This window comes from Bufo bufo, chromosome 2, assembly GCF_905171765.1.
Source record: "Bufo bufo chromosome 2, aBufBuf1.1, whole genome shotgun sequence".
NCBI classification, from domain to species: domain Eukaryota; kingdom Metazoa; phylum Chordata; class Amphibia; order Anura; family Bufonidae; genus Bufo; species Bufo bufo.
Window position 1 is genome coordinate 380516965 of NC_053390.1, and position 27021 is coordinate 380543985.

The 27021-nt window shown below is 41.8% G+C and overlaps 1 protein-coding gene across 2 annotated transcripts in view; it reads right to left on the bottom strand.

Annotated features, from left to right (window-relative positions):
- The window catches only part of TEK (TEK receptor tyrosine kinase), a 127698-nt gene that overhangs the window by 18296 nt on the left and 82381 nt on the right, over nt 1-27021 (bottom strand). Inside the window, exons 8-19 of one of the 2 annotated variants that reach the window (XM_040417176.1) lie at nt 26074-26228; nt 24381-24525; nt 20316-20477; nt 19964-20104; nt 16761-17048; nt 15476-15772; nt 13528-13682; nt 8954-9164; nt 7957-8067; nt 5958-6148; nt 3664-3777; nt 2514-2584 (exon numbers count right to left, since the gene is read on the bottom strand). In XM_040417176.1, coding sequence (XP_040273110.1) covers nt 2514-2584; nt 3664-3777; nt 5958-6148; nt 7957-8067; nt 8954-9164; nt 13528-13682; nt 15476-15772; nt 16761-17048; nt 19964-20104; nt 20316-20477; nt 24381-24525; nt 26074-26228 — 2041 coding nt within the window. The remainder of the gene's footprint in view (nt 1-2513; nt 2585-3663; nt 3778-5957; nt 6149-7956; nt 8068-8953; nt 9165-13527; nt 13683-15475; nt 15773-16760; nt 17049-19963; nt 20105-20315; nt 20478-24380; nt 24526-26073; nt 26229-27021) is intronic. The other variant, XM_040417177.1, reaches the window with a different exon arrangement.

Genomic DNA, 27021 nt, shown 5'->3' on the forward strand with positions numbered 1-27021 from the left:
AGCGGTGGCAGCGGCAGGGAGAAATGAGCGCTTCCATTGTGGAGGAGTCTCCCTTGCCTGTTCCTCTGATAGGCTACAGGTACTAGGCCTGCAGCCTATCAGAGGCCGGTGCAAGCGACGCGATGACGTCATCGCGCCGCCTGAGCCGTACAGAACGGGACACAGGCCGGAAGAGGCCTGCATCGCATCGCAGTGTCATGAAGGTACGTATAAGTGTTTATTGTTTTAATTATTTTTAGTACAGTATGGCAAGAAGGGGGGTGGGGCCCTATCAGGGGCGTAGCTAAAGGCTCACGGGCCCTGGTGCAAGAGTTCAGCTTGGGGCCCCATTCCCTTAGTGCTAGTTGGCAAGGGGCAGGGTAGCACATGGTCTTCCTGCTGCCAGAGGCAAACATTGAAAGGGCACCCCCTCATGCCAAATTCTTGACCTAACTCCTTCCCTCCAGCCAGAGGTGTAAATAGACCAGCATGCACTTTCTATAATGCCAGTGTCTTATGTGGCACAAGGGTTTTTGGGCCCCCTCAGGCTCCTGGGCCCGGTAGCGACTGCTACCTCTGCACCCCCTATAGTTACGCCCCTGGGCCCTATATACTGGCACATTATGGGGGAAGCACTATGGAGAAGGGGGGGGGAGCACTATGGGCATCTAATGGGGGCCCTATATACTGGCACTTTATGGGGGGCACTATGAAGAAGGGGGGAAAAGAGCACTATGGGGGCATTATATAGGGGCATTTAATACTGGCACCCATTTTGGTGCCACTATGGGGAAGGGGGGAGAGAAGCATTATGGGGGAATCTATGTGGAGCAGTCTATAGGGGCATTTTATACTGCCACATTATGAAGGGCACTATGGGGACGGGGGAGGAGCACTATGGGGGCACTATATAGAACGGGGAGGAGCACTATGGGGGCATCTTCAGGGGGCACTATATAGGATGGGAAGGAGCACTATGGGGGCATCATCTGGGGGCACTATATAGTAGTATTTTATACTGGCACAAATTATAGGGGCACTATGGGCACCTTAGCTCAACTGGGGGCACTAAGTGTTTTTTGAAGTGGCACACAGTACAGGTCATTGGATCACATGAGGGCACTCTGGGGACATTGACTCTACTGGGGGCACTAAGAGGAGTTTTTTTTTACTGCCACACAACGGAGCATTTTTTTGTACTGGTGCACATTATAAGGGGCTTTATTACAACTGGGGGACTATGGGAGCACTATTACTTCTGGGACACAATCACTGTTGGGGGCACTGTAGGAGCACTATTACTACTAAGTGCACTCTGGCACAGAATTACTACTATTGTTGGGATTTTGGGGAGCACTATTACTGGGGGGGGGGGGGGCGCCCTGGCACAGTATCAGCTTAGCACAGTTATTTTTGGGGGACATTATGGTTACACTATTAGTGTCAGGGGCACTATTTGCTGGGTGCAGTTATTTTTTAGGGCACTGTGTTCCAATAATTATGGAAGGGGCCGCTATCTGTGTCTAACTAGTATTTTCAGGGGGTTTATCTGTTTCTACAGTATAGTTTTGGGGGGCACAGCGTTTCAGTATTAGGGTTGCATAATGGGATGTTGAGAAGGTGGGAGGAAAAGTAGGAAACTAAGATGTCTCTCTGTCAAACTCTGCAGAGATGAGAGATGGCTGAAAGAAATCATCATGGTGGTCTGGTCTGAATGGACAAGATGAAGAAGGAGAACATCTACATCAAAGGAGACGTCACTTGATGTAAGAGGTATGGGCGCGATATATGGGTGGGGCTGTGTGTGGGTGTGGCTTGAGGGTGGGCGGGGACACAGGGGCCCCATAATCTCCTATTGCCTGGGGAAGTGCCCCTCCCGAGACCAGGCTCTGGATCCGCCACTGGTCAGACCCCCATCATTAAGATATTGATGGCATATCCGGAGGATAGGTCATCAATATAAATCGCTGCACAACCCCTTTAAGTATTTAACCATTTTAAATTGCTGTTAAAGCTCTTAACTGTTTTATACAGTATGGGGTCATTTATCAAACTGGTGTAAAGTAGAACTGGCTTAGTTGCCCATAGCAACCAATCAGATTCCACCTTTCATTTTCCAAAGCAGCTGCCTGAATTGAAAGGTGGAATCTGATTGGTTGCTATGGGCAACTAAGCCAGTTCTAACTTTACACTAGTTTAATAAATGACCCCCTATGTCTATAATACTTTGCACAAAAGTATGCTGCTGTGAATGGGGTGTAAGTTAAATTATCTTGCTACCACATGTAGTCCCATCCAAATACATAATACAGGTATAAGGTCTTCATGTACAACAGTTTATTTAGATTTTAAGTGACAGTGTATACCTAGTTTAAATCAGAAAGAACAACAGCTGAGCGAGCCCGCCAACACTTATCAGATCTTTATGGCCTATTATACTGACCTTTCATTGAATTCACATAAACACTGCTGATATTATACACTTACTGTAAATGATTCATACATTAGTATACATGATTAGACAGTACACTTACACATCACTGTTTGAGGTATAAACACTGTAGTTTAAGGACTCGATTGCCATCCATCGAACTGGAAGCCGTCCCTAGAAAAAGCCATAAAATCACATAAATATACCAGATTCAAAATTGTGAACAGACATAAACGAAAAAGACATACGTGAAAAGACACATTAGACATAACAAATATAAAGGCAGCTAAAAGCACAAAAGCCATTAGCAATTTTATCATTGTGCTATTAACATTTTATAGAATTATAGGATTATATGCCAGAAAGTTTTTGCAAAGTAATGAATGGGAAAGTCCTATATGTTGGCCGGAACAAGCTTACATTTTGAAGATAGGAATGTGCTTCAATTACTGTAAACAAAGAACATTTAACCCATTAAAAGGAATCTTTTACCAGCGAACTCCATAACCAACTGACACATAGCTGTGGTCCATCCGACTAAACGCTGTTTTTCTTTTGTTGATCTGAGGCTCCGTTCCTGAGTTATGATGCTTTTTCTGAATATGTAAATAAGGCCTTTGGTGCAATGAGTGTCACTGTTGCTCTTGTTGCACCCAAGCTCCACTCCTTTCTGTGGCCAGCCCTTCCCTCACTGCTTTGATTGACAGGGCCAGGCAGTGGCAAAGCAACCCCTTTTTTAAAACCTCTGTTAAATGAGATCTTGTGTGCCATGGGGCATGTACACTTGAGAATGCAAGAATATACAGTATTTGATGACTATTGACTTTAAAGGGTCTGTCCCACAGAAAATATTCTACAATTCTCAAACCAGCACCTCGATATGAATACTTTTGTAATTGCATGTAATTAAAATTGTATTATAACTATTCAGTTATTGAATGAAATCTATTTACATGGCACCCCCTGCAGTTTGCCCTTTTTATGCTTTCTCTGTCCTGCTCACTGAGACGGAAGAACATGCTCAGTGTTATCCTTCAACTGCCACCAGCTGTAGCATAAAGGACACACCCATGAGAAAGGACCCCCCCCCCAGCTTGAAATAATTCTAGCAGAACAATTGGAACAATTAATGGGGAGATCTCTGGATCCATGTGAGGCACAGGGCTGGTTCTAGCTTTGTTAGAAAGAGGTTGTCATGTACTAGATTTTCATTTTTTACACACATCAGATATCCCCTTTAACTACATTCTTACCATTGTCTTTTTTACATAAACCTCTTGTCCTCTTGATAAACCAAAATCTGCAATTTTTGCTATAAAGTTTTCACCAACCAAAATATTTCTGGCTGCCAAGTCACGATGTATGAACTAGACAAAAAAAATAAAAGCATGAGTCTTATTATTTCAAATGCTTAACGTGGACCTTTCAGCTGAATATATGGCCCAACGTAAGGCAGCACAGCTACAGGCAGGCTCGGACTGGCCCACAGGGGTACAGGGGAATCCGCCGATGGGCCACTGAGCAAGGTGGTCTCCCACCCCCTGCACAAGTGCCACATAACACAGTAGACTTACTGCACTACATACATATATTCAATGTACAGCACCTCAACCAGCCTATGTTCATATAAAAATATTATTTATTATATTTGAATGTCTCCATACAGTGGGCCCCCAAAATAAATTTTACAAGCGGGGCCTAGGTTCCCCAGTCATGCCAATAGCCAAAAAGGGCACAAAAGGTGTTGTGCCACATGCTAATGGGACTGCTGAAAGAACACAGTTGATTTATAGAGCCTCTCCTTGCCTCCCCACACCCCTCTCTGCACTGGCGGTATATGCATGCGGTCACCACTGGGAGCAGCGAAGTCCTCTTGTACTATGGATCCACTGCATTCTTTCAGTGCTCCTAATTAGCCATATGGCTGTATTTTGCTGCCACAGGGCAGAATATTTAGTTGGCAGATCCATTTTAATAGATACAGTCACACATAACTGATTCTACTATAGGAAGACAAAATAAAAAAAAGTGCCATAGGCACAACAAACGTAACATCAGTATAATGACAATACTTACCGTAAATTTATCAAGACATTTCATTAACAGAACATTTAAAAAAAAAAATTACTCTTTGCCTTCAGGCAGTCACAATTTTTTTAATTTTTTGTTTGACGTAGCTGTATGAAGCTTTATTTTTTTCATGGCCAGTTGTACTGTAGGTAGCCATTTTTGGTACATATACCTTAGCGTTTAATGTAGATTGATTTTTATTTTGCCAATTTCATAGGAGTTTGTGTCAAGAGGTTCCCTAACCCCTCAGTTTCTTCCATTGATGGCACTATTCACAGGGCTTAGCTGTAGGCGCCTCCGCCCTCCAACATTAGAGTGGTGATGCAGTTTTGTGTTACAGCCACTGGGGCTCACTAGCAGTGATCAGCATGCCAAATATGCTAGTAATGATGTCATGTGACATTAAAGGGAATCTGTCAGCAGTTTTGACCATGCAAAAAAAATGTTTACAGCATTAGGTAGGGGCTGGGGAAAGCAGTACAAACATACAATATGTGGAGTTTTTCTCATCAGGAGTAGTGAGAATATGAAGATTTATTCTGCCAAATGCTGTTCTCTCAAGTGTCTATGTGAAGTGTTCTCTGCATTGAGCTATTTCTAAGTGATGGCTGTGGGTGGTTTCCTGTCACTCAGAGGGGTTGTGAAGCAGCTCAATGCCAAGAGCACTTCAGAGTGAAGCCCCACCCTGGGCACTTACGTGAGCAGAATTTAGCAGAATAGAACTTCATATTCTCAATACTAGTGATGAGAAAAGTTCCACAAAAGGTATGTTTGACCTGTCCTCCACAGCCCCTACTTAGTACTGTCAGCAGCTTAGCATCGTCAAAACTATTGACAGACTTCATGTTATATTTTAATATTCTTCACCAGTGTACTAACCCGGACATTCTGCCAAAGGTAGGACATTTTGAAGGAACATTGTAAGAAAAGTCTTTTCTTATCAGTTCAAACAATTACCCTAGCTAGGACCGTTTCTGGTAATATGATTAGCTAAGAGGTATAGACTGACACTCGATGCATATGCTCTCTATACTACTCCAAGATGTCCTTTTCAGCTAGAGGCCAGGCATAATTAGACAACTCCTTTAAGTTCCTCCAGTTGGTATATAAAAGGGAAAGTATGTAGAGGAATTAGAAATATCTTTACAAAACGACTTACACTGTACGTACAAATACCTACAACGGTACATACTTCATACTTTACAGCTTTCAATAGCCAGCCTGTAATTTATAAGGTGCTTCCAATTTCATCTCTTTATATAAATCTGTAATATTTTCCAGGAACCTGAGCTAAGCTATGTTATGTAAGGGAGAATATCTCATAAGTATGAGGCTGCAATATATGTATAAACCATTTTTATGACTATTTATAATTGCTGTACAAACTAGGTCATAATTCAGCCAGGATTTCATAAATGACTTATTTTAAATCACACTCTTGTATTTTATGGCACTTATAATTATGCAAAGTATCAACCTGTTTTTGGCTCAGGTAATCCATGCCTCGAGCGACATCTGCTGCAAACTGTAGAAGCTGCTGTGATGACAAGGTTGATGCTGTGCTGTTGGCTATGGCAAATGCTGGGTCTGTTTCCAGTACTCTGCTTTTCCTTAGAAAGTCCAATAGGTTGCCATGCGGAGCATATTCTATAGCCAAATACAAGTAGCCTGGAAGGAAGAAGAGGTGAAAAGTTTGATGCATTTAGAATATGTTTGGATCACCAGACATAAAATACATACTGTATTTCCATATATATCTAATAATGTCCTATTAAACCACCAAAAGATGAGGCAATGTTAATAGCAGATATATTGGCAGCTCTGTCTTTTTTCCCATACTGCCATGTCCTAGAATACTATGATAGCACAGACTGTACATATTCTGATATGTGTGTCATGAGATGACCAGCTATTCTAAATGTGATTTCACAATTTTGAGTCACGATGTGTCTCCAACCCCCCTCTTTCTCCTGGGGCTGCTCTGTCCCTTCATGCAGGCTGCAACCTGCTTGCCAGCATGGCCTCTCCTCCTCTTCCCATAGGGCACATGATCCATCCAGGTCTAAAAGGGCCAGTGTGCTAGTATTGTGTTTCACACCTGCGAATAGCTGGTCACATTGAGGTACTTAAGTCACCTTTCCCTGTGGGAAGATGCCTGAGAAATAGGTTCTTAGACTGCTAGTATCCTGCTATGTGGGCTGCATTTCGTTTGTCTGCCTGTGTATGGTTTCTGCCTGTTTTCTACATATTGACCCTCTGCTGCCTGACCTGAGCTGTGCCTATACCCTGTATGGATCCTTTGTTGCCTGTCCTGACTTTTACTGTATATTTCATGCTCTGCCCTCCATGACCTCAACCTTTCCTTGAACATGGTTTTGCCTGATCCCTAGGTGCTCTGCACCAGAGTCTCTTGAAAAGTGTGGGTGAGCTGGCAATCCTATAGAGACTACTATTCTTGAGCACAGCAAAGATTCGCAATGAATCCGAATTTCCTCACGCTTCGTGGTAACAAATCAGTTTTTCCTAAAATGGCGCCTGCACGTGTTACAAAGTGAAAGTAAGAAGCCCGGGAATACGAGATCACCCATAATGCAGTTCATCCAGCCAATCCTCAGATAGCCCTCCCCTGTCATGTCACAGACCTATAAAAATCTCATTCAGTGGGGTCTCATCCATTGTCCTGTGAGCTGAGCATAGGGAGAGACGTGGCAAGCGCTCACGTGCTAGGGACAGTGTTGCAGAAAATGATTAATAGAAGGATATTGGATAGGGAGACTGTAGGGAGACTTATGCAGCTTCAGTTTTATTTATTTATTCCTACATTTACTTATTCCTACATCAGCTGTAAGCTAAATTATGTAATCCAATACTAATAAAATGGAAGCCTTTATTATTCCAGTGCCAGCGTGGCAACCAATACCATCCAGTCTGCACCCCTTAGGGGGGGGGGCAGGTCTTAATGATGACCATCCTCATCTTTTGCTAGCGTTACTTCTAAATCATCCTTCAAAGTCTCCAGGGTTTTATAGTACTGTGACATCACAGAGGATGGCTATCTGCAGGTTGGCCGGCTGCGCGGCAATATGGGTGATCTCGATTCCTGGGATTGTCTCCTCTACACTTAGTTTCTCTTTGTAACGTGTGCAGCCGCCATTTTCAGACAACCTGATTCATTACCCTGAAGCACGAGGAAATTCTGATTTATTTAGAATTCCGCTTTGAATGCGTCGCTTCACTCAATACTAATAATGATAAATCTGCTTTATTACTGTTGATCTGTTTTCCTTTGTTCAAACCATATTGTATTTGCATATCTGTATATGCCAGTACATTAGGCGTGTGTAATATACTAAAATAGAGCATTAAGGCAGAAAAAAATGTACTCATTAAATGCTGCTGTTCGTGAGTCAGAAGCCAAACAAGAACAAAGATCTCAAAGACACAGAACATGGAATTATTAATATATTTAAACTGACCTCGATGTTCACATGCTCCTAGAAGATTTATAATATTGGGGTGACTTCCCAGTTTACATAGCACTTCAAGTTCACCTGCAAAATCTCGATGATCATCCTTTGATGCATATTCTAATAGCATAAAAAATATGAATATTTGCTGTTAAAGAAAGTTTGAGACACCTCTTTTCTTCCCTATGGCAGCAAAATACATGTTATTTTATTTAACTTTTTTTAATTTGCTGTTAATTATATAGAAGTAGGAAATTAAACAGTGATGATGAATATACAGTATTTAAGTTTGGGGGCATTTTTTTTTATTATTGCATTGTACTTATTTTGAGGTAAAAATCTTTTTTTCAATTGGTCTTTATTAAAAATATGTAATCTTTTTTTCTGTAGAGAGCTGACATGCTTTAGCAACAGCCTATGGACTTTCTGTCGTTTCCGTCATCTGGGGATGGATTTTCTGTTGTTTCCGTCATCTGGGGCGCAGACGGACTCCTTATCTCTGCTCTCTGACATTATAAGCACTCATTAAAGCGCAATCCTTATCTTACTGATAAGAATGTGGCTTAAATAAGTGTTATTAGATGACTGGCACAAAGTGAAAGTACCAGCAACACAGTTAGAAAAACAGTTAACCCTTTGTGATAGAACAGCTCAATATTTTTAATAAAGGGCTATTGAAAATATGATTTTTTAGCCAAAAAGGAGTAAAATGCAATCATAAACAAAAATTGGCAACAAAGGTGTACATAGCCTTTAAATATCTGGTTGACTGAAGTTTGCAATTCTATAATCACAAATGGAGAACAAGTTACGAGCCATTATAATTATTGTCTGCTGATGAGCACAGAGGGAATATGCAGGCAATTTTACAAGTTATCTACAATTTTATGTGATGAACTTGATAAAAACAGATTCCTTAAAGAATAATGCTCTTCATTTTGCTATGGATAAAAGCATTTAATACAGACACACAGGTATTAAATGATAAGGTTTCATTCTCCTATACCTTTCATCCTCTTAATTGCAGCATCCATACGTAGACCATCTTTTTTAATACGAGCTTTAAGGACTTGTCCAAAATTTCCTTCACCAATAACATCTTGAAACTTGATATCATTCCATTCCAACACTGGGTACTCCACTGGCTCAGGACTGTTTTTAGCTTTCCTTAAATGATTGAGTGTTCCAGCATTAAACTGCACAACTGGTTCATCCCTCTGAACAAAAGTAATGTCGGGGGTAATTTATTATAACATTTGCACCAGAATTTTGGTGGAAAAAAGTTGCAAATATTGAAGCACGCCAGTTTTAGACATAAATTTGTGAATTTTTAAAATTTTACCCTGCTCTCGTCACTTTTGAAAAGTGGGTGGGAAAGTGGATGTGGTTAGCCATGTTAGTATGGTGTGTGCCAGATTTATCAACTGCGGCTTTCTAAGGGTACTTTCACACTAGCGTTAGTATGATCCAGCAGGCAGTTCCATCGTCGGAGCTGCATGCCGGATCCGCTGATCAGTGTGACAACTGACAGCATTTGTAGACCGATCCGGGTGCGGATCCGTCTACAAATGCATTGCAAGAACGGATCCGTCTCTCCACTTGTCATGCGGATGGACGGATCCGTCTTGCAGTCTTTTTTTCAGTTTTCCCGGTCTGTGCATGCGCAGACCGGAAGGACGGATCCGTCCTTCAGTTGTAATGCAAGTCGACTGATCAGACATTTTGGACGGACATAATACCGCAGCATGCTGCAGTATTATGTACGGCCAAAACTCCTGACAGTGACTGAATGGAAGGCATACTGATGCAAACTGAACGGATTTCTATCCATTCAGAATGCATTGGGATATGCCTGATCAGTTCTTTTCCGGGATAGAGCCCTTTTGACAGAACTCTATGCCGGAAAAGAATAACGCTTGTGTGAAAGTACCCTAAAATGTCACAAACTTACTCTTCTTACTCCAGTGGGGGAAGGGGGGGGGAGGTGGCTTACAAAAAATGGAATAACATCTCTAGACAAAAGTGTTATTTCAATAGATGAATGAAATGTATCAAACAATGTTAGTTTTGATGCCTTCATAGTCATGAAAATAAAGAAAACTCTTTGAATGAGAAGGTGTGTCCAAACTTTTGGTCTGTACTGTACATGTGGACCTCCTTGACCTTTGGAAGGGGAAATCCTATTTAACACTACAGTAAGCCCTATACTGTCCTAACAAGGATGATCTGCAGCAGAGTACTTCTGTTAAATACTACAGCTCCTAATGTAACTTCCCGGCTGCCTGCAGTGGAGGAGGGAGTAATATGGGGGAATGGAACAGGTAATTGTATTGCACATTACTATGGGGTAACTGTAAAGAGCTTTATTAATAAGTGAACTTTTGGAGTGATCTTTCTATTGGGGTCATGTGGTACCCACCAAATTTATCTGCTTTAGTGACTGTTAGCTGTCAGCCCATCCTACTGTGTCCCTATGGTTCCCTGAGAGATTCCACATCCTGCTTTGCCTACACGCAACCTACGGGTACTGGATATTGCTGTGCGGGTCCCTACGCCACTACTCTCCATCCAATCCTGACTACATGTGCATGCTGCATAGCACTCTGTACAATACAGTTAGTATGACTCCCAAGACATGGGGTGACAAATACAGATCTAGTCCAAGGTCTTGTTAGTGGGTTACTGCTTCATTAAAGGACTGTGAAATATAAAACAATAGTGCAGCAGTAACTTTTGATCACAGGGTGCTCCATACTTGTAGAACACAAAGTTGACAGTTGAACATTTCACTCTGGCACAATATAGTAGTATCACTATCGTGATTGTGCCCTTTGTCCCACTAGTTCACTTACTCTGGTAAGTTCAGAAGTGTATGCCCTATCCTAAGCCTCAGGACAGCCAGACACTCTGTCAACGGTTTGGTCCCAATTTGAGCAGGTACTCTCTCAGCCTACAGTCGTGGCCAAAAGTTTTGAGAATGACAAAAATATTAGTTTTCACAAAGTTTGCTGCTAAACTGCTTTTAGATCTTTGTTTCAGTTGTTTCTGTGATGTAGTGAAATATAATTACACGCACTTCATACGTTTCAAAGGCTTTTATCGACAATTACATGACATTTATCCAAAGAGTCAGTATTTGCAGTGTTGGCCCTTCTTTTTCAGGACCTCTGCAATTCGACTTTGCAAGCTCTCAATCAACTTCTGGGCCAATTCCTGACTGATAGCAACCCATTCTTTCATAATCACTTTTTGGAGTTTGTCAGAATTAGTGGGTTTTTGTTTGTCCACCCGCCTCTTGAGGATTGACCACAAGTTCTCAACGGGATTAAGATCTGAGGAGTTTCCAGGCCATGGACCCAAAATGTCAACGTTTTGGTCCCCGAGCCACTTAGTTATCACTTTTGCCTTATGGCACGGTGCTCCATCGTGCTGGAAAATGCATTGTTCTTCACCAAACTGTTGTTGGATTGTTGGAAGAAGTTGCTGTTGGAGGGTGTTTTGGTACCATTCTTTATTCATGGCTGTGTTTTTGGGCAAAATTGTGAGTGAGCCCACTCCCTTGGATGAGAAGCAACCCCACACATGAATGGTCTCAGGATGCTTTACTGTTGGCATGACACAGGACTGATGGTAGCGCTCACCTTTTCTTCTCCAGACAAGCCTTTTTCCAGATGCCCCAAACAATCGGAAAGAGGCTTCATCGGAGAATATGACTTTGCCCCAGTCCTCAGCAGTCCATTCACCAAACTTTCTGCAGAAAATCAATCTGTCCATGATGTTTTTTTTGGAGAGAAGTGGCTTCTTTGCTGCCCTTCTTGACACCAGGCCATCTTCCAAAAGTCTTCGCCTCACTGTGCGTGCAGATGCGCTCACACCTGCCTGCTGCCATTCCTGAGCAAGCTCTGCACTGGTGGCACTCCGATCCCGCAGCTGAATCCTCTTTAGGAGACGATCCTGGCGCTTGCTGGACTTTCTTGGACGCCCTGAAGCCTTCTTAACAAGAATTGAACCTCTTTCCTTGAAGTTCTTGATGATCCTATAAATTGTTGATTGAGGTGCAATCTTAGTAGCCACAATATCCTTGCCTGTGAAGCCATTTTTATGCAACGCAATGATGGCTGCACACGTTTCTTTGCAGGTCACCATGGTAAACAATGGAATAACAATGATTTCAAGCATCACCCTCCTTTTAACAGGTCAAGTCTGCCATTTTAACCCAATCAGCCTGACATAATGATCTCCAGCGTTGTGCTCGTCAACATTCTCACCTGAGTTAACAAGACGATTACTGAAATGATCTCAGCAGGTCCTTTAATGACAGCAATGAAATGCAGTGGAAAGTTTTTTTTGGGATTAAGTTAATTTTCATGGCAAAGAAGGACTATGCAATTCATCTGATCACTCTTCATAACATTCTGGAGTATATGCAAATTGCTATCATAAAAACTTAAGCAGAAACTTTTCCAATTTCCAATATTTATGTAATTCTCAAAACTTTTGGCCACGACTGTACATAACTAGGACAGTGGCTCACAGTCTTACAGTCTACTGTCACCTGGCCACCAGCTTGTCTGACTGCAGCTGTAAACAGGTCTGCTGCTCCACAGAAGGGGTGTCCCGTTGGTCCCGTCCTGTGCAATAAAACCATGATGTAATACTCAGTGCCATCATACTGCCCCGTACATCATCATTAAGCCTTGTTGGGGCCAGCACTGAAGTAATAGTCACACATTATGTTCTTCTGACCATTGGCACTGGCATGGTCTTGTGGCAAAACTGTGCACAGTGACCTATTGGCAATTGTCATTGTCCATAGGATGCGTGAATAAACACACTAAAATTAACTAATCTGTGTGCAGACTATGGAGAACATGGACAGCACACGTCCATGATTCACTGACGTGAATACGCCCTTAGGCAGTAAAGAGACTAGAACCTTCTATGACAGGGTTGGCCAACCTGAGGCTCTCCAGCTGTTGTAAAACTACAATTCCCACCATGCCCTGCTGTAGGATGATAGTTATAGACAGTCTGGGCCTGCTGGGAGTTGTAGTTTTACAGCAGCTGGAGAGCCTCAGGTTGGCCATCCCTGTTCTATGATATTCAACATTTGACAGGCTGGGGGACCTTGGATTGCATATTTGTGTCCCTACAGATACTTTGGGCTATTGGATATCTTTTAATGGGATCCTCAATGGTCTAGAACAGGGTTTCTCGACTCGGTTCCTCGGGACCCACCTAGGATTTGAGAATATCCCACAGAATGAATAATTGGGGTAAGTCCTGATGCATGGACACTAATTATATCACCTGCTCAATACTAAGGAAATCCTGAAAACATGACTGGTAGGTGGGTCCCGAGAACCGGAGTTGAGAAACACTGTTTTAGAACATCCAAGCTGGACAAGTGTGAGATTAGATTATTGGTTCAAAGTAGACTATTATAAGCTGAAATGATCTTTCAGGCAATGGTACTTCGCTTTACTTTACAGATAAAAATTAGAGCGAAACATAACAAAACATTTCATAATACTTTATATTAATACAGTATATTCACAATATAAGCATCACAAAACTTACCACTCCATTCTGGAAGGCTTGGGCCATTCTGTGCTGGAAATTGGCACGTTTCAGTTGAAGCATAATAAGAAATGCCAGTAGTATGGTTAGACAGGTCATGCCAGCAGAGCCTAATATTGCAATGAGGAGCATATTGCTGTCTTTTGATTCAGACCCTGAGAGACAAATGGAGAGATGAATAGAGTTAAGGGCCCTTTACATGGGCCAAGAATCCTCCAGATAATAGATATCGAGCATTCATAGGAATGTTCATTAGCGATTATCTGGCAGTGGAAAGGCGCTGCCGATTACCCGATAAACAAGCGAAACACTCATTCATTGGGTGATTGCATTCTTTGTGTAGGCACCTAAATCGTCATTTGCTAGCAGCAGATTGTGGTGTCTAATCACTTTGTGCTGCTGGAAAACAATGGTTCTGTATGGGTACAAGCGATGGCATTAGCGATCGCTCCTTCCCATACTGTGGAGGGGATCACTGCATGTAAATATAGCGGTCTCCTTCACTGACAAGCAGGTGATTGTCGGGAACGAACGCTTCCTTCCCGACAATAGCCTGATGAGTTATCCAGTCTAAAGGGACCTTAAGGCATTCTTTACAGAAGGGTATAGTTTTACATAGGCTTCAGGCCCCTTTTTTAGGCTGTCACTAGACTGACAGCAGATGCTTTGGCTGTAAAGTGACTGAAGGGCAACCAAATGGCAGTAACATAGATCTTTTAGGTAATCACAGGAAAGGTTTCAAGTTTTCTCCAAATTTATACAGATATAGAGGGAGATTTATTAAACTGGTGCAAAGGAGAACTGGCTTAGTTGCCCATAGCAACCAATCAGATTCCACCTTTTATTTTCAAAAGAAGCTGTGAAAAATGAAAGGTGGAATCTGTTTGGTTGTTAGAGGCAAGTAGACCAGTTTTCCTTTACCCCACAGAGTGGAGAATCATAAAGATGCTTCATATTCTCTACAATCAGTGGCGAATCCACCACTGTAGCAGCTGTAGTGTCTGTTAAGGGGCCCGCAGTGGTACACGGGCATCACCTTCCAGTACGCACATAATCATCACTCTGTGTGTACTGTCAAGCGAGGCCCCGGCTGTCATGGATGTCACACAAAGCAGTCGGACACATGCCAAAATTCGGATCAAGGTCCGACTTCTGTGTCTATCATCCATGACGGCCCAGGCCTCATTCTCTGGCCATGCTCTCCCCAGTAGGAGCAATGCCATGATGTTGTAATGCCTGCTGGCCTGTGCGCTCTACACCTCAGTGCAACAGGCTTGATGACATCACTGCATCGTGCCTGCTGGGGAAAGGGTGGGTGTGTTCCGTTCATCATCTCTCTCCGCGTTGTAGCCATTAGAAGGGCTCAGACACCCTTGGATCAAAACCTGATGCGGAGAGGCACTTTTTCCTATAGTGTGCAAGCATGGCCTCCGCTGCTGGATTGTAGGGTGGTCGTAACCCCTGGATACGAGCAGTGTATAATGTGATAAATACACCCAGCAAAGGAGGCAATATGGACATTCACAATACATTAGAACGTGCCTGGTATTAACTTTGTCCACATGATAAATGCCATTTGCTGAAGTTAGACAACCCCTTTAAAAAACAGAACAAATGCTGTTGTGTAATGACAGTACTTCAGAAACTCATACCGTCATACTGATCTATCCATGTAACCAATTTTAGCTTGGATTCCATAGTTGCCAACTGTCCCGAATTTGCTGGGACTGTCCCTGATTTTCAGAGAAAGTCCTGGCAAATTAGTAATGTCCCAGGCTGAAATAGGATGGGTCTAACACAACCTGGGTGTTCTAGGTTGGGGTTGGATGGTTCCCAGGGCTAGGGCTTATATACCCCGATATTACCAACAGAAACGTTGGTAAGTATGTGATTCATGCATCTGGAAGCCAGATTTTGTGAAATGGGCTGAGCTAAAATGAAAACTTACCTCTAACTTCCTGGCGGGTTTTTACATCTCGTACAGGATTGTGAAGGCTTTGTCCAATATTGTTCTCAGTGCATAACTCAATCAGGTATGGAGTGTTGGCTTCCAGTCCTTTCAGTTGATATTGAGTGATAGTAATATTTCTGATCTTTATGTCATGATTGTACCCTGTATCTCCAAATATCTTATAACGGACAATAACAGTTGAAATCGAGTGTCCTTCCTCAAGTGACCAGGTGACAATCGCTGAGGAATCCGTGATGTTAAGTATATTGATATGTGTGGGTGGTGGTGGAACTTCTGTAAGTATAATTAGATAAAATAAATCATTAAATGTAATGTTCACCATTTGGTTATATAGTATTCATGATATTCATGATAATTAAAAGGAATACACAGAGCTGATGCCCATTTTATTGGCCTCTCCTCTTAGGAGTTATTACTAAATACATAGGGGGCATTTATCAATTGTGCTTTTTTTCGGCCACTTTTAAGTCTGGCTTTGGTTTCTTGTGCTGCCCCAAATTTATGAGATGGCTCCAGGTTTTATAATTTTTCCGCACGTGTAATGTCGTTTCGCCTTTTTAACTGATTATACACCAGGGGGTAACCTGGCATACTTTGTGACTGGCTGTGACATTCTGTGGGACATTTACTAGTGTCACACATCATACATGCATCCTAAAAGTGATCTGTTTCCCTAAACTTCTTACTCCACTTCAAAGTGGTGTGGGAAGCCAAAAGTAGCCAAATTTTATGCAAATTGTTGCGTGAACCAAAACACAACAATTTGCAAAACAGGTGTAGCAGCTTTCATAAATGTCCCCCATAGTCCAAAGCTAGAGATAAGAATATTTTTGAAAACCTGTTGGAGACGCAAAGTACTGTATACTGATGTCAAAAACAGGATCACTACGTAACCACAAGTATTAAAGGGATATTCTCATTTGGGATATTTATGATGTATTGTTAGGATATGTCAGAAATGTCCAATAGTACGCTATTTTCAGAAATAGAGCAAGTCGCGTATGTGCAGCCACTTCTACATTCACCTCTAGGGGATGTCCAAAAATAGCTGAGTGCTGGCTGGGTACCACGCAGGTGCAACTTGCTTTCCATTAACTTTAGGCCCCTGTTCTTGAGATAGGAGCAGGTCCCTGATGTGGGACCTGCACATATCGGACCTTTATGGCATATCCTTTCAATATGCAATAAATGTTCAAATAGGAATATCCCTGATAAAATGTGTTTCATTTTCACATGACATTCTGTGGGCATTTCTACTTACGGTCACTGTATGTCCATGCGAATATTGGCTCACTCCATTCTCCCTGTGACTTGGTGTTCACTCTTACTTTGCACTGGTATGCGGTCTTTGGCTTCAGGTTATCGATTATAATTCCAGTACCATTTCCTGGAGTTGTTTTGTATATTGCTGTGTCTACAGCGTTTGGACTGCAACATTCTGCTTCATACACGTGTTCTTCTTCAGAGTCTTCTTCATTTGGTAACCAAGTTAGATTTAGAGATGTTTGACTGCTAGGTGTCACTGTGATCACTTTTGGGGGAGGAAGGCCTATAAGAAGTAAGACACAAGTAGTAGTGGGAAAGTAGTTATCAACAAGCTGCAGATATATACTTGTACCTGATTCATGGGATTACTAATGTTTTTAGTAGATATGCTCATGATGTTGTTTACCTCATGTACATCTTCTCCATGCATTTTTTTTTACAATTTGTACTCCCTGACCGGTTTTCACCATTAAAACCAATCACTCTGGTTTGTTTCCATCCTGTGTGTAGCACTTCCTGTTGCTGTATCCAACCAAACCCATGATGCACTTCTACTTACTCTACTACAGCGCCAGCATTGCCACCTAACAACGCCATCTAGTTTACGGCTTCTCACAAAATGTAACAAAACATAAGAGTAATAAAGGTAAAATAAATACATTACAAAATATCATTATAATTATGTTAAAGGATGTTGATACAAACTGGAAAACCCCTTTAAATGGAATATATAATCAGAAACTGACCTAGTGTGCAAATCATGTTTTTTATGTTAAATATCTTTTTTTAGAATTCTTGGTGATTTAAAAAATCATCCATGTCGCTCTGTATTTAAAAAAAAAAACCTAAAATTCATGCACACTGGCCACTAGGTTTAAAATATATCAAGACGTCCTGTCCTTTCAGAGCAGTGCTCTGTACCTGTGCAGAGGTCAGGAGGGAGTAGATAAGCTGTGATATCCCCTATTGTAAGTGGTGCATCCTGTGTTATCTATACAAAGTTCATCTGTCATTATAATTCTGCCTGTGATGATAATGCAATGTCTACTGAAAAGTTATCGGTACAGGAAATTCCAATATATCATTAGGCCTAGTGGTGAGCGTGAAAACTCCAGGATTTTAGGATTTTATTTAAACATACAGTGACATGGAAAATGAATACAAAAGCAATAGTGTAAATTGCAGTTTTATGCAGACTGGTTGCTAAGGGCTGAATCTTATTAAATATGGGGTAAGTCAGTCTAATAGTAACTGATTCTGGAATATCATGTTATTACTAGCTACATATATGAAAATTGAAATTAGGGTCTAAGTGTGACAGTTATCCTTTAAGTATCAATCACTAGACTGTGCTGACATGATGTAAAATGCATCAGCACAGTGTGAGGATGTGAGTCATATCTAGGGAGGCAGTTTTAAAGCATGTGACTTTCTTTGGTTGCACCCAATCTCTTGATTAGCAATATAACTGATTATTTTTGTAATTATTTGCTACTAGGTTCAGTACATCAATTTAACCCTTTTAGCCCGAGTGATTATCTGCTTTTGCATTTTCATTTGTCGCTCCCAGCATCACAGAGCCATAACTTTTTTATTTTGCAGAGCTTGTTTTTTTCTTATTAAATGTATCAGAACATTACAAAATTATTCAGGAAAAAAACTGAGAGCATGTCCTCATCACAATAAGAAAGAGTCTCATAATATAAATTTTTGAACATCCGCTATATTATATGCTGTAATATATCTCAGGCTTATTCTCCAACCAGAGGGCACTTTCTAATGGCACCATTTTGCATATGATGTAGTGGGAAGCTAGAAAATAAATTCCAAATCGGGTGTAATGGAAAAAAACTTAATTCCGCCACAGTTTAAAGATTTTTGTTTTTATGGTGTTACCTATGTAGCAAAACTAACCAACAAAAAAGCAGTTAGGCTACTTTCACACTTGCGGCAAAGTCATCCAGCAAGCAGTTCCGTCGCCGGAACTGCCTGCCAGATCCGGCAATCTGCATGCAAACAGACAGCATTTGTAGACGGATCCGGATGCGGATCCGTCTTACAAATGCATTGCAAGAACGGATCCGTCTCTCTGTATGTCATCCGGAGAAACGGATCCGTTATATATTTTTTTCACATTTTTACCGGTCTGCGCATGCAGCATTGCGGTATTTTTAATGTCGGATCCAGCACTAATACATTTCAATGTACAGTAAATTAATGCCGGCAACTGATCCGGAATTTTGGACGGAGATAATACCGCAGCATGCTGCGGTATTTCCTCCGTCCAAAACGCCGTTCAGTGACTGAACTGAAGACATCCTGATGCATCCCGAACGGATTTCTCTCCATTCAGAATGCATGGAGATGAAACTGATCAGTTCTTTTCCGGTATTGAGCCCCTATGACTGAACTCAGTTCCGGAAAAGAAAAACGCTAGTGTGAAAGTGCCCTTATCCGCCATTTTGATTTTTTTTTTCTGCTACGTGAATCAGCAGAAACCTGATGGCTATTGTGCCTGCCCCGCTCCAAAACGGACGCCATTTTTAAAGACCCAACTGGTCGGGAAGGGTTAAGATACATTAGGGTAATTTTTTATATATTTTGTTAAGGACTACGACTAGCATTGCCACCTTTACCAGCAAAGAATGCTGGCCAAGTTTACATGGTAAAAAGGGGCTGTGTCTTTGGGGGTATTGTTATTACGGTAGATGCCAATTCTTTCTTCACATTTTGAAGTTTGATCCATTTATTTTTATTTTTTACTTTTTTTCCTGTCATTTTGAAAATAAATGCCCCCTTATGTCCCCCCCACGCAGTATAATGCCCCTTCATGTGCTCCCTGCACAGTATAATGCCCCATTAAGTGAATAATAACCAATCCCACATTACCAGGACATTGAATATGATGGTGGGTTAGGGAGCTATTAGCTATTAGGGAGCCATTCATGTGTATGGCTAGCTTCATTGACTTGCACAAACTGTCCTGCATTGTCTAATGCTATATTAACATGTGGATGAAGATGCTTGAACAATAATATGTGGGTGGTGGGCTGTAAGCATGCTTCTCCACCAGGATGTATAAAGAAAGGAAGCCAACGAAGGTAAAAAAAAAAAAAAAAAGTACAGAATTATCATTAATGACATCTCATAGGAAACTACACCACCCGACGTGCAGATAGCTCATGCCTAGCCAATTACCAAATGCTTCTGTGGTGAAGACTTTTTCTGGACCTGGATGTCCCACTCCTCCTTCTCCTTTGCGTCCCAACTGAACACAAACTTTATACTCAGTTCTTGGCTCCAGGTTTTCAAGTTTGACAATTTTATAAGTCACAGGTACTAAAAAGTGAATAAGGGGAGAGTTACTTGACTGGGAATGTTCTCGTAGTTGGATAAACTACCAAAATAATTAAAGTGCATGCACATCCAGATGCCAAAATGAGTAAATTTAATCTTGCTTTACAGTCAGAATATTTTGTTCTTTAATGTATATTTTTATGTAATTTTGTAAATTGGATGAAAAACATTTGTAGGCTAAATTATTTCTTACCACTTAAGTTAATCCACCCAGTTAATTTCTTTGAGGGTTTATACAATACAGTTGTAGTTACAATGGGACCATCTCCTCCATAGGAGTCAGTGTTGACCTGTATGTGAAGATAGTTGGGTCCACTTTTATTCAACATTGGTTCATACTTAGGATACGGAGCAACTGTCCATAAAAAATAAAAATAGAAATCATTACTTTTTTGAATACTAAAACCAAGAGAAATCACATTTAGCAAAGATATGATTAGAGAGTGAATTTAAATTTGATTTGGGTCTCACTGAACCAAATCAACCGTTTCATTTGAGCCCAAATCGATTTGACCCAAATTGAAAGGGCTTCACTTGTACTGTAAATCTGTGGAAGACATTCTCAATTCTCAAATTCGTCAAACCCTGTCAATTAAAGTGCAGAGGGTGCAGCAGTTGCAGAGAAAACATAGCCTCTAAGTGTAATCGCAACACCCCCGTTGCTCCTAGAGTCGTAGGCCTCTTTCACACTTGCGTTGTCCGGATCCGGCGTGTACTCCACTTGCCGGAATTACACGCCGGATCCGGAAAAACGCAAGTGTACTGAAAGCATTTGAAGACGGATCCGTCTTCAAATTGCGTTCAGTGTTACTATGGCAGCCAGGACGCTATTAAAGTCCTGGTTGCCATAGTAAGAGCGGGGAGCGGGGGAGCGGTATACTTACAGTCCGTGCGGCTCCCGGTGCGCTCCAGAATGACGTCAGAGCACCCCATGCGCATGGATGACGTGATCCATGCGATCACGTGATCCATGCGCTTGGGGCGCCCTGACGTCACTCTGGAGCGCCCCGGGAGCCGCACGGACGGTAAGTATGCTGCTCCCCCACTCCCCGCTACACTTTACCATGGCTGCCAGGACTTTAGCGTCCCGGCAGCCATGGTAACCATTCAGAAAAAGCTAAATGTCGGGTCCGGCAATGCGCCGAAACGACGTTTAGCTTAAGGCCGGATCCGGATCAATGCCTTTCAATGGGCATTAATTCCGGACCGGCCTTGCGGCAAGTCTTCAGGATTTTTGGCCGGAGCAAAAAGCGCAGCATGCTGCGGTATTTTCTCCAGCCAAAAAACGTTCCGTTCCGGAACTGAAGACATCCTGATGCATCCTGAACGGATTTCTCTCCATTCAGAATGCATTAGGAGAAAACTGATCAGGATTCTTCCGGCATAGAGCCCCGACGACGGAACTCTATGCCGGAAGAAAAGAACGCAGGTGTGAAAGAGCCCTTAATTTGCATATATTAAACATTTTTCTCAGCAATGCTGGCACATATGAACATGGGACCCACACAGATGCCTTCAGCTTCCAAACGTACATGCAACAGGTCAACCAGTTTCATAGGTACAAATCTACTGACAGATGTCTTTTAATGACAACCATAAATTTACAGTTTACTGCTAAATTGGGCGGTTCATCCATTACCTTTTTTCGATATCGAGCTCAATGTGGTTGGCAGAGATATTGTTGTGGTACCTACTAGAAAGATACAGCCGGTAATGCTACCTTGCTAGCTACGTCATGTCAACCTCATTCCGTCTTTTATAACATTCTGCATGGGGAATGGGTAAGACTTCACAAGAATTGCTCTACTAGAGGAATCTAAAAAATTGTGGGAGCGTTTAGGAGCCAGAGGTTACTATATTTGATTCTCCATAATGCTTTTATTAGGGCATCCCAGCAGAGCCACTAACAACCGTTAGCAGATAAAGCTTTTATCCCCAAGAGTGGCAGTGTTCACACACATCAACCTGTCACATTTGTTACTAGCATTAGTTGATAGTTCACTCAGGTCAAAAACATTGTCAGGAAGTATCTTCCTATTTTATTTCAGGATGTAGCTTTGGCAAATATAGTCGCCCCAGGTATCAAGATGGTAGCTAGAAGGGCACCGACCTTAGTTTCGCTTCTATCACCCAGTGTATTGATGCAAAAACCCCACTAAGCATACTTGGTTACCAACGCATAAATGTTAGGCTACTTTCACACTCGCGTTTTGGGCGGATCTGTCATGGATCTGCAAAAACTGATCCATTACAATAATACAACCGCATGCATCCGTCATGAATGGATCAGTTTGTATTATCTGTAACATAGCCAAGACGGATCCATCATGAACTCCATTGAAAGTCAATGGGAGACAAATCCATTTTCTATTGTGCCAGATTGTGTCAGAGAAAACGGATCCAGGACGGATCGGTTTGGCTCAGTTTCGTCAAGGGGACAGCAAAACGCTGCAGGCAACGTTTTGGTGCCCGCCTTCAGAGCGGAATGGAGACTGATCGGAGCAGATCCTTTTCCATTCGGAATGCATTAGGGCAAAACTGATCCGTTTTGGACCGATTCTGAGAGCCCTGAACGGATCTCACAAACGGAAAGTAGTGTGAAAGTAGCCTTAGATATGTGGCTACATGAGATGTGAGGCTTGTCAATACCTGACGGACTAGTAGACAATTCTAGCCTCCTGTTTGATTTGCCAAAAACACTATGTTGGTTGCACAACTTGCACCTTGAGAATGTGGATTAATAAACATCTTTCGGATGTACGATAGCTAATAAAAAGGTGTAAATATATCAATGCTCTCTAAACATTATAGGGAATGCCATAATGGTATAATCTCTTTGTCTAATTTTTTTTTTATTGCTATTAAAAATATTTGGGAAAGTGACCACTCCTTGAAACTATTGAATAGAGAATCCTTTTGGATCTTTGGTTTGGATACAAAGATTCCTAGGGGCTTAAATTCCCAACAGGCATTGATTGATTACTATTGATATAGCATCTGCTTATTACTGTATACTTATGCCACCATGCTCTGATTTTGTCACAATTTCAGTCCTCTATAGGTGTTTTATTTTTATGTGTGCTTTTTCAGATTATTTTTGTAAAAGAATGCGATTTCATGTTTGCTGGGCTACCCACCAACAAGGAGGGAGAGGAGAGGTGAGCTGGACTGCTTTTTTTCTCATACTTTGTTCTTGATGTTTTTCTTGGAGTGAAGAGGCTTCTTTGCTGCTTCTCTTGACACCAGACCATCCTCCAAAGGCTTTCACCTCACTAAGCATGCAGATGCACTCACACCTGCCTGAAGTAAGCTCTTCAGTGGTGGTAAACTGATCACATAGCTGAATCCTCTTTAGTAGATGGTCCTGGCACTTGCTGGACTTTTTGTTGTTGTGCCATGAAGCCTTTTTCACAGCAATTGAATCTCTTTCCTTGAAGTCCTTAATGATCTGATAAATGGTTAGGCCGGGCGGCATCTTACAAACAGCAATGCCCTTGCCTGTGAAGCCCTTTTGATGCAAACAGGGGTGTAGCTATAGAGGAAGCATGGGAATCAGCTGCTGCAGGGCCCAGACTCAGAAGGGGCCCGCCCAGGAGGAGGACTGAAATTTTTTATTGTCAGGGCCCATCAATAGTATTGTAAAATTACATTATATACAGTCACAGTATATACGGTGACATGACATACAGTATATACATGTAGGAAATGGACGGAGTTGCTGCTTGGCCTAGTCTCCGAGCATTATCTTGACTAGTCGCAGGAGGGAGGGTTCCTAGGGAGGGGGGGTTGCAAGGGGGGCATTCAAAAATTTGTTGTGTGGCCTAGTAACTTCTAGTTGATTGCATGTGTTTGTTTGGGTGTCACCACAGTTAACAGAAGAAGACAATGATTTCAAGCACCACATATGTCCCTTTTAAAGCAACCAGTTTGCTCTTCTAATTCAGTCAGCTTGACAGAATGATATCAGCTGCCTTGTCCTCGTTAACACTTTCTCCTGAGCTAACGAGAATATTACTGAAATGAAGTTAGCAGGTCATTTTGTGGTAGGGCTGAAATGCAGTGGAAATAGGGGTTTTGTGATTAAGTTAATTTTCATGGCAAGGAATGACTTTATAAATAATTGCAATTCATCTGTTCACTCTTCATAACAACCTATAATGCAAATTGCCACCATAAAAACTGAAGCAGCAAACTTTTTGAAAATCAAAATTTATGTCAGTCTTAAAACTTTTGTCTATGACTGTTAAATGTTTCCTACCTTTCACATAGATGTGGACATGCTGGTCATCTGTTCCCGCTGCAGTCTTCACACTGTAGATCCACCAACCTGAAAATCTAGGCACAATCTTCCCTACAGAAAACTGGGCAACTGTCTGTTGATCAATTTCAGTGGTTGACACAGCCTATAGACATCAATATTAGTTACTATAATGGGTGGATTTAATAAATGCAATACAAAACAACATATAAAAATAGAGTAGATATGGATTTGAGTATGGGGCAGAAATCCAGCTGCCATATTTTTCTTGATTTTTTTTTCCATTGTCCAACAGGTCTCAGTTTGCGGGTGTAGTCTAATTTGTCACAAATATACATCAAGATATGACATACATATGAGATATGACAACGCCGATCTTAATAAATGACCCCCATAGTTTATACATAGGGTAGTATATTAAGCTGACAGATCCTCTTAAATCAAAAACAAAGATCTGGCACTCTGGATCTGGTACAGTGGGTGATATATAACAAAAGCGACCTGAGCTCCCTCTACAAATATATATAAATATCGGCCCGGTCCAACAAACCCATTAGTGAGCCTAAAACCGCATTAAATGTGCCGATCTACAGCACAACTGTCCAATAAACATCGCTGCTACAAAACCTGCACTCTTGGCCGTACAATCCAAACCAAGGATATGATGAAATCCTGGTTTCCTATATGGCAGTGAGGGATCCCTGAAATCCTGGTTTCCTATATGGTAGTGATGGATCCCCGAAATCCTGGTTTCCTATATGGCAGTGAGGGATCCCAGAAATCCTGGTTTCCTATATGGCAGTGAGGGATCCCTGAAATCCTGGTTTCCTATATGGAAGTGAGGGATCCCTGAAATCCTGGTTTCCTTTATGGCAGTGAGGGATCCCTAAAATCCTTGTTTCCTATATGGCAGTGAGGGAAGGAAGATGAAATGTGTAGGATACCTCTATCTGTGCCCCTGGACTCTCCAACCAAGTGGTGATGCCACCTCTCATTCAACCAGTCTCTCTTCAGGAGCCTGCCAACATCTGGAGCAGGTCTGTGATCATGACCACAAGAGCTCCTGGTCCTAATGACCACTCTGACCATGAGGGTTAGGTAACTGCTCCTCACCATGTAGGAAACTTCATTACCTGTTTGGCTCAGATTGTACTGCCAGGAATGCAGGTACTTCTATTTTGTGACAGTGATGTTTTGTGGGCAATTGTGATGTAGAACAGCACATTTAATTTAGTTTTATGCCCACTACTGGGTTTGTTGGAATGGCCCGCTATTTATATATGTTTGTTAAGAGAGCATAGGACACTTTTGTTATTTTCTGCTTGTGGAGATTGTCATTGTGCCTGAGCAGATGGCATTTGACTTACAGCACCTGAGATCTGAGATTGCCTGCTATCACATCCTGTGCAGTATGCAGTAGTGCCATTGACTTCATACACAATGATTGATATATGTTGTGCTTTTAACCCATTAGCCAGTTATGAGCGCCATACACAAGCAGGAGCTGCCACAATACACAGCATCTCTAAAACAATCTATGTTTGATGACGGTCTATGTATGACCGAAAAATCATTGGTATTATATTTGAATAGCTAATAAATACTGTATAAAGTGTATGTATATATATATATATATATATATATATATATATAAAATAATCTTTAAAGTCATAGATATTCTTAAGAAAACAACCTGAAACATGGTGCCATCCTCTTTGAAAAGTAGAAACTCTTGAACAGAAGGTTTCGGATAGCCACTGACCCTACAGGTCGGTTTAAACTCAATTCCTGAGTTCAATTCTAAGGTTGTTTCCATCTCTTGTATCTGTGGCGGGATGTATGGTTTACCTGTAATATAAGATTCACTTATCAATAGAGAAAACCATGTAGCATAATCCACCGCTCATTACTGTAGCTCCTACTAAGACACAGGACATGGACATGCCAATAAGACTGCTAAATACTGTATGATAAGACCACATCTGTTCCAGAAGAATTTTTACAAGTGTTTCTACTATGAAAGTACAAAGATGCATCTCCCAAGAAAGAGAACCATCTCGCCAGTGCCACTTTTTGGAAGTGGCACTTTATGAGTCATGATCCGACTTTTCTGTAGACACCTGTTTCGGGGAGCTTGCCCCTCGTCAGTACGAAATAGGACTCGGCCGGCTCAGTGCAATGCCTTGGAAGTGGCTAAGGCAGGGTGCTGAATCTTCTTAAAAAGACCAGTCCTCTATGGAGATGTACTGGAAGCACTCCATGATACACTGGTATCTCTGAAGAAAGAGCATCATCTCGCTAGTGCTGTGGCTTCTAGTAAGTTTCCACTCTGCTTAAGCTACATATAATATTCTACAGTTTTCAAACCAGCACCTGGATCTGAATACTGTTGTAATTGCATGTAATTCAAAATGTGTTATAGCAACTGAGTTATTCAATGAAATATATCTGTATAGCGCCATCTGCTGTTTGCTCTTTTTCTAATTTCTTTGTCCTGTTCACTGACATGGAAGCACGTGCTCAGTGCCATCCTTCAACTGCCACCAGCTGCAGTAGAAAGGACACCCCCCCCCCCCCCCCCCACCACCACTGAGCTGACAGCTTGAAGTAAATCTAGCAGAACAATTGGAGAAATTAATAG